The 8,837-nt window shown below is 45.5% G+C and overlaps 1 protein-coding gene across 2 annotated transcripts in view; it reads left to right on the top strand.

The window, feature by feature from the left end:
* The window catches only part of TRUB2 (TruB pseudouridine synthase family member 2), a 10,279-nt gene extending 7,411 nt beyond the window's left edge, over nucleotides 1-2,868 (top strand). For both annotated transcript variants that reach the window (XM_025051185.1, XM_006918019.3), the window contains 2 exons: nucleotides 131-267; nucleotides 975-2,868. In XM_025051185.1, the coding sequence (XP_024906953.1) occupies nucleotides 131-267; nucleotides 975-1,309 (472 nt within the window). In that variant the 3' untranslated portion in view covers nucleotides 1,310-2,868. The remainder of the gene's footprint in view (nucleotides 1-130; nucleotides 268-974) is intronic.
* Nucleotides 2,869-8,837: the final 5,969 nt, after the last annotated feature.

Below are 8,837 nucleotides of genomic sequence, written 5' to 3'. Positions count from 1 at the left end.
GAGGGAGATGGAGAGCGAAACAAGAGCTTCCGGAAAGGCGTCTTTCAGGATTGAGCGGGGCAAGGGTGAGCAGTCAGCACAGCTCCCCACCCCACGTCAGCCACCTGACTACCCACCTCCTGATTCCCAGGTACTCCAACCTCGACCTGCAGACTCAGGAAGCCTATGAGATGGCCGTGAGAGGCTCCATCCGGCCCATGAACAAGTCCCCAATGCTGATAACAGGCATCCGGTGCCTCCACTTTGCGCCTCCAGAATTCCTCTTAGGTAAGTTGTCCTGGGAAGTTGGGGCTCCTGGGTTTGGGGAGTCGCTGCGGAATGCCGTGGCAGAGGCCAGCACATCCCAGCCCCGATCTCTGCTGGCCAGCTTCCTTCCCAGCCTTGGGCTGGGCTTGGCTGATCGCATAGCACACAGAACAAATGCTGTCCTATCTCCTGCCAAGTCAGCCTTCAAAGCCGGACCTTAACAGGCAAAGGTTGTGTTAGCGGCTCATTGCCCAGTGCGTCAGGTTGATGCGGACCGTCAGACAGCACTGTCAGCTACCCAGTCCCTCCCGACCCAGCCCCCCGACTCCTTTCTTTGTTGATCATATTAACGAGGGCTCTTTTTCTTGAGCATTGACCGAGCCCTTCCTCATGCTGAACCCCTTGTGTAAATTACCTCCTAGACATCTCACAACCACCTATTTTACAGATGAGCAAACAAAGTGTCAGAGCAGCTCCGTGACTAATCTTCCTAAAAGGCAGCTTCTGACTCAGCAGGTGTGAGTGGGGCCTGAGATTCTGTATGTCTTCAGGTGGCACCCACAGGGTAGTCTTTAGGCTACACTCTGAATAGCAAAGCCCTGCAGAACTACGGTGTCTTGCTAAGGTTATTACATACCCAAGAGGTATAAAGCGATGTGGATCTAGATCAGCCGACACCAGAGGCGGTGCTCCCAACCACATTCTGTGTCCTTGTGTGTCCCTGGCAGAGGTGCAGTGCATGCATGAGACACAGAAGCAGCTGCGAAGGCTGGTCCATGAAATCGGCCTGGAGCTGAAGAGCACTGCTGTCTGCTCCCAAGTGCGGCGTACGCGTGATGGCTGCTTCACCCTGGACGATGCCCTCCTGAGGACCCAGTGGGACCTACACAGCATCCAAGGTGCCATCCAGGCTGCAGCCCCCCGGGTGGCAGCGGAGCTGGAGAAGAGCTTGAGTCCACGACTGGGCACCCAGCAGCTGCTGGGGCCAGGCCAGCACTGCGATTCCCAGGGGCCAAGGTCTGCCTTGAAAGGCCAGGCAGCTGGTGGGGCAGCAGGTGGATAAAGGTAAAGAGTTGTTCATGAAGCGGAACTCATGACCATGCAGAAAGAGCAGAGGATGTTTTTCTATTTGTGCCTCAGACTGAAGCTGTAAGAGAAAAGATCAACAGATTTGACCCAGTTGAAAAGAAGAAGCTTCTTTATGGAGGAAAAGATGATACATGAATGACAGACCGATAAAAATCTTTGCAGTATGTTTAACGAAGAACTGATATCCATAATATATAAAGAGCTCTTATAAAACAAGAAGATGACAAGGAAATTAGGCAAATGACATGAATCGTATATAAAAAAATCCAGATGTTCAGTAAACCAGAAATTATGCTCAACCTTTCTAGTAACGAAAGACATACAGATGAAAAATAAGATGACTTTTTCCTTTGCTTTCAAAAATAATAAAAAGATAACAGCACTGGTGATGAAGTGAGAAAATGGACAGTCTATATTGTTGCTAAGCATATACAACTGTGTAGGTCTAGGAGTAATTTGATAGTATGTATCAAAATTACCATCCATCAGTAAGCGACTGGTTAAATAAATGTGACATACGTAAGGTCAAAAGGCTCTATTCTCATACCATCAAAATCAAAAGAAAAAAAATTTAGCCATTTTTTTCTGCCAATTTTATTTCTCCAGGCTTTGGACACCTTGGTCCCGTGTGTGCTTTTTTGGGGGGTTGTCTTTTAACCTCTAGGTACGTGGGTAATTCCCACTCAGAACACGGGCTAGAAGGAGCGAGTTGGCCTCTGGCTAGGGCTCCCGATTTGGTCCCTAAGGGGAAGTACTGCATGTCTCGTCCCTGCCGCCATCCTGGAAGAGGAGGCTCTGCCACCACAGCCTCCTCACCCTTTCCTGTGAGGCAGCCCGCAGCTCAGAGCAGCATCAAGCAGATGTGGCTCTGTGGGCCTCTGGCTACGATGCCTCGAAAGCCTGGCTCCTTCATCCATAATGTGACAATGATTTCACCCACCTTGTGAGGTGGTTGGGACAAGTGAAGTCATCATGGTCAGGTGCCTGTCACAGTGCCTGGTGCATAAGACTTGCTCTCTGTGTGTGAGCTGTCTGCTCACCGTGGTTCCTTTCTTTTTAACAATGACCTTAAAGAATTGTCACAGGGAGTGTCAGAGGCCCTTTTTCCGGTACCTCTCGTTTCTCTGGCATAAAAATCAGTCGGAAACCAGACAGACACTACCTCAGCCAGGGGATCAAGGTCAGCATCAACAGTGATGTCATGTTGCTAGTGTGTACTCTTGATATGAAGTGATGAAAATGGCCCTTTACTTCTGAGGTAAATAACCCATAACTCCAGTCCTATCATGAGAAGAACATCAGACAGATCCCGGTAGCGTGGCATCCTACAAAAACACCTGACCAAAAAAGAAAAAAAAACAACAACACCTGACCGGTTCTCTTTAAAAAACTGTCAAGGTCATCAAAAGCAATAAAGTTCGAGAAACTGCCACAGCCAAGAGGAGCCTAAAGAGACATGATAGCTAAATATAATATGGGATTCTGGAACAGTAAAAAGAGGACCTTAGGTAAAAATAAAGGAAATCTAAATAATCTCTGGACTTTAGTTAATAAAGGCCAGTATTCGTTGTAACAAATGTATTATACTAACGTAAGATGTTAATACTAGAATAACGTGGGAAACTCGGAGCCAAGTACATGGGAATTCTCTATCGATTTTTCTATAAACAGTTGTTCTAAAAAAACAGTCTGAAAAAAAAAAAATCACCTGGAGAGATCTTTGAAAATCCAGATCCTAACCCCAGCTCTTGGATTCTGACTAGATAGGTCTAGAGTGGGGCCCAGGAACCTAAATGATGGGGTTCAGAGAGCTGCTGGCTTAGTGGACACATCTAGGTTCTAGATGGGTGGTGTACCCAGCAAGCGTGGACAAGCCCTGTCTCCTTTCTTACTTGCCCTGTGTGTCCGTCTGTCTCTTCCATTTGCCTATTCCTGAGCTGTATCCTTTATATTAAGTGGTAAACATAAGTAAGTATTTCTCTTGAGATCTGTGAGCTGTTCAAGCAAACTATCAAACTGAAGGGAGGGGGTCATGGGAACTCCCAGTTTATAGCCAGTCAGTACAGGTGACAGCCTAGGACTTGGGATTAATGTCTGAACCTTACCCTGTGGGACCTGTGTTAACTCCAGGCAGTTAGTGTCAGAATAGAGTTAAATTGTAGAATGAAGGTCACCGACACTCGGGCCAAGGACCGATACTAGTCAGTGGCCTGTTAGGAACCAGGCCACACAGCAGAAGGTAAGCAGCAGATGAGTGAACAAAGCTTCATCTGTATCTGCAGCCGCTCCCCAGCACCAGCATCACCGCCTCAGCCCCACCTCAGATCATCAGGCATCAGATTTTCATAGGAGCACTGGTCCCTGGGACCGTAAAAGGTTGGGGACCGTTGTAGAACACCCGGCCTGTGTCCATCAGGAGTTGCAGAATTGCTTGGTGTGGAAGACCTCACACTTTAGGTGTCAGAAGTATTGTGTGCAGAGAGGAAATAGGAATTTTTCCTTTACCTGTATACGTGTTTAGTATATGTGTGCTGAATGAACCCAAATGATTAATTTTTAACAAAGTGGAATTGTACAGTGTGTCACAACTGGCTTATTTCATTTGACAATAGAGCGTGGCCATTTCTCCCTATCTGACCCTCAGGTTATGGGCGCTTCTACCTCCAGACCCCAGGAAGGTAGCCAGAGACACTGGGCTTTTTCTCAGGCCCCACCTCTTCCCGTTTTGGGTGGTTCCTGCCTATCAAGTAGGTTGTTGCTGCTAGGACTTGGTGGCTTTTCGAAGGCCTGGGTTCCAGCCAGTGTATTCAACATTTACTTAACAGATATTTCTCTATGGAGCGCCTACTATTCAGATCCTGTTACAGGCACCAGGATACATCAGTAAACAAGATAACCTATGTTGGGGGTGGCTGTGTTCCTTAGGGCTGAGTGAGGAGGTCATTTGAATCAGGAGCTGAAGGCGATAATGAGGTTGGGAGCCAGGAATGCTCTGGAGGAAGAAGCACTGGAGGCCAGGGGAACAGCCAGTGCGGTTGAAATGGTATCTCCCTTATCAGGGGACATGCATTGCGCACTGATTGGCTTGACTCTCTGTGAATTAAGATCACCTTGAGGCCTTTACACCTGAGGCAAGTTGTCCTGTATTTTCAAAGCTGACCTTGGACCCTTTGCATCAGAATCGCCTGTGACTCAATCCACCAGGAGGCCAGGACCCTGGACCGAGATCTGAACGTATGTTTCGTTCTCTGTTCATTTTATTGAACCTCACAGGGTTTAGAGCAAGCGTGTTCAAAGTAGGTTCTTTTGGAGGGGTCCCCACCCCTTGGGCCTATCCTCTGGCACTTAAACCAATCAAGAGAAGGTAGAAACTGGCTGCCACACTTTCCCTGAAAGGCCTGACTGATGCAGTCACTGTAAATTTTTCCCTAGAGTATAGTACCCAGCCCTGAGCCTGGGCACGTTTGGCAGTCAGCAGGCCAGGTGACCTGAAGCGAAGATGATGACAGAGATATTGATAGCAACAGCTGTCATGTACTGAGGGCTCTGTGCTAACAGCTTTATATTCACTATCTCAGTTGCTCCTGCGATCACTCAGCATGGAAGTATTATGATTTATCCCCATTATATGGGTAAGAAAAGCTGCTATGGAGAGACATCCTGCCTAGCAGAGAACATTTATATCTCCATGGGACCTGCTTCCTCCATGATTTCTGAGCAGGTAGCGCTTAAGACATCAGTTTAACCTGCGTGCCTCCTACATCTTTGTCCCAGAAATAGGTTCAGACCTGTCTTCCCCACCTCAGGGTTACCCTAACCTATGGCTAGGCTGAGCCAAGAGCAAATATTTGCTTCACCTGTGCTTACTCAAGCCACAGCTGCAGCCACCTCTTCTTCTTGTTCAGCACCTCTATACTTCTTTCTACCATGTGATCTTACATCAGAATTCCCAGAGAATGTAATCCTCATTTTACAGGTGGAAAACTGTAAAAGGCAGCAAGAAAATAATACTTGCCTGGGCTTCACAGCTAGTCAAGAGTACATTTAAACTGGGTAGCCTGGCTCCAGAGCCCATGCTCTTAATCTCTTAACCATGACCACCTTTATCTTGACCTTGGCCGAACCTAGGCCTAGCCCACCTGCCCTGGCTGTGTCCCCTGTGAAATTTTTTGCTAGAGACCTTGGAGCCAGGGGAGATATGCATAATCGAATCCCATCCAAGAGTTGTGGTCCTGTTAGATAGGAAGCATATGGAAATACATATTTCCACATATAGAAAATTCAGAATAAAAAAAAAAGCCATACTTGGGTTAGCAGGATCCAATCCAATGGTGAGGAAACCTGAGTTGGGGCAGAAGGTGTTTGCAAATCTCAATTAGTTGGAAAAATTAGGTAACGAATCCAGAGTATGCAAGCCATCACATCGCCTCATTTGGAATTCTAATTGATGCAGAAATTATAAGAGTCAGAGTGGCCTGTCACAATCTCAGGATTGTGAGGAGCAGAGGGACCTCCGAGTATGACCAAAATATTCGGTCAATATGCAGCCTCAGTATTCTGGAAAACCACCCCAAATCTCTTAATGTTTTCTTCAGTAGGTGTCTTGAACCCCGAAAAGGCTGGAAATTAACGATTGCTACATTGTGTCAAACATACAAACAACATGAGCTTTCTAAGTTGAGCTTTAAATTTTTTTTTAAGTTTATTGGGGTAACGTTGGTTAATACAATTATATAATTTTCAAGTGTACATTATAATTTGACATCTGTACATTCTATTGTGTGAGCTTTACATTTTAAATTAAACTATCAAGTTGAACATTTCAAGAAATAGACTGTTTTTAAAGTCAGAGGAAATGCAAATAATCCTTTCTGTACACAAAACGTGCTCTCAAGAACACCAGCAACTTCGATGAACTCACAGGCCTCTGCATTTGCCAGTCACCTGCCAGGGTGATGTGGGCACCGGGGTACACCGGACAGCGGAGGTGTGGCAACTCAGCTGCACATCATGCTGTGCTTTGGTGGCAGAAGGGCCTCGGCCCGAACCCTGAGCAGTACTGGACGCTCTGACCTCCGTGAGACCTGTTAACTTTAAAATAAAAGACCAACGTGAGAAGCAACATGGATTTATTTGAGATCCCAAACAATAGCTAATCAGGCAGCACTGATTCAAGCAAAAGCCCAAATCATGTTCTGTTTAGAAGAAGGAGGGAAAAAAAGGCAAGGGATATTTATGAGAAAAGGAAGGGGATCAATTACATCAATAGAAGGAAGGAACTTCTATAGATGGAGAGAAGCTAACAAAGTGATGCTAATTCTATAGAGTGTTTTTAGGTTTTAATCTTGTAGTCCTGGTATCTGTTTTCTAAGTTATTTTTGCAAACAGCTGTTTGGGACAAAATGTTGCTTTAGGTTAATTCATGCTGTTTTAACATTCCAAAGGTTTGAGGTATAGGACTGCAAGGCAGTTCCTCTGCAATGGCAGCTCCGACTCCATTTTAAAGTGGCTCTCTTTGTATTATTTTTTATAGACCACACCACCTATCTGGAAAATGAAGATTAAAATGACACCCACTTGATCATTCTCTAATTCGATTCTCCCCCACCTAGTAATCACATCCTCCCGTGGGCCAGCCACAGCCTTGGCACTGGGACTTGGTGTTGTTGACGTAAGAAATGTCTAAACCTGTAGAGTTTGTATAAGTTTATTAGAGCTGAAACGAGGACGTAACCCCAGTCTGTGGAGAACACTGAGGATGGAGAAAGGGGCAGGGCCAGATGGTTCCAAGGGCCCCTAGTGAGGAGAAACCACTGGGGCCCAATCCTGGGGGGCGGGGGACACAGGTTCCATGTGGCCTGAAGCTTACACAATTTCTTACACAAAAAGAATGAAGCTTGAATATCATTAGCCTCATGGTAACCTGCCTCTGCTGCATAGTGGTTGGTAGTAGGTGTCAAAGAAATAGAAGCAGAGAAAACTTTTTTTAAAAGTAGCCATCTCTAGTCTCTCTCTCTTTTTTTTAAATATGATTTTCAAGTTCACACATTTTGGTGCACAGTTCTAGACAAGTGCATGCAGTTATCTAACCTCAACCACCATCAGGATACAGACAGGTCCTTTACCTCCCAAGCCCCTCTGCAGCCGACCCCTCCCCCTTCCCAGTTCCTGGCAACTCCTGGTCTGCTTTCTGTTCCTATAATGTTGTCTTTTCCAGAACGTCATATGCATGGAATCACACAGTGTATAAACTTCGGAGACTGGCTTTTTTTAACATCATCCACGTCGACTGTATCAGGAGTTCATTCCCTTTTATTGCAGTGTAGTATTCCATGACATGGATGTACCACTGTTTGTTTAGTCTTTGGCCAGTGTGAAGGACTTCTTGCAGTTTTTAGTGGTTATAAATAAAGCTAGAGAGCTCTATATATTTGCCTCCTAATGCACTGAGAAACTAGAAGCAATCACAAGAGGACTTCATGAGTTCCCTCTACCACTTCCCCGCCTCCCTGCATCCAGGTCCAGAGATCTCTTTCCTCCTATAACTAGAATAAACTCTTGTGGCTGCTACCCATGGCCAAGCCTCTATTTGTGCACGGGATCCCACCTTCTCTCCTGACCCAAGGTCATTACCCGAGATCCCACCTTCTCTCCTGACCCAAGGTCATTACCCGGCAATTCTCCCCTTTCTTTTGCTTCATCGATTTCCTCCTTTTTATTTGATTATTTTCATTAGCATAAAAACATGCTGTTAAATCTCCTATCTTAAAAGGAAACAGAAAACAGCATGGTGGGCCTTCAAAAATTGAACAAAGAATTACCATAGGATCCAGCGATTCCAATTCTGGGTATATACTCAAAAGAATTGAAAGCAAAGACTCAAGCTGATACATGTTCACCCACATTCATAGCAGCACTATTCACAATAGCCAAAAGGTGGAAAAAACCCAAGCGTCCACCAACAGATGAATGGATGAGCAAAACGTGATCCATCCACATGATAGAATATTATTCGAACATTAAAAAGAAAATTCTGACATATGCTACAACATGGATGAACCTTGAAGGAATTATACTAAATGAAATAAGCCAATCGCAAGAAAACAGTTACCATTTATTTGAGGTCCCTAGAGTAGTCGAATTCATAGAGCTAGGGAGTAGGATGGTGGGTGCCAGGGGCTGGGGAGAGGGGAGTTAGTGTTTAATGGGAACTGAGTTTCAGTTTTACAAGATGAAAAGAGCTCCAGAGATGGTTGCACAGCAATGCGAATATGCTAATGCCACTGAATTGTACACTTAAAAATGGCAAAAGTGGTCAATTTTATGTACATTTTACCACAAAAAAGCCTCAAGCAGAAGAATAAACATAAACTCTTGACTTCACATCTCCCTCCAGGGACTGTGTTTCTCTGCCTCCTTTAAGAGCAAAACTCCTGGAAAGATTGTCTCTGGCCGCTGACCCAATTCTCATCCCGTGCTCCCTGGAACACACTCTAATCAGA

Source organism: Pteropus alecto, unplaced genomic scaffold (genome assembly GCF_000325575.1).
Source record: "Pteropus alecto unplaced genomic scaffold, ASM32557v1 scaffold67, whole genome shotgun sequence".
Lineage (NCBI taxonomy): Eukaryota > Metazoa > Chordata > Mammalia > Chiroptera > Pteropodidae > Pteropus > Pteropus alecto.
This window is presented reverse-complemented; position numbering and strand designations above follow the sequence as displayed.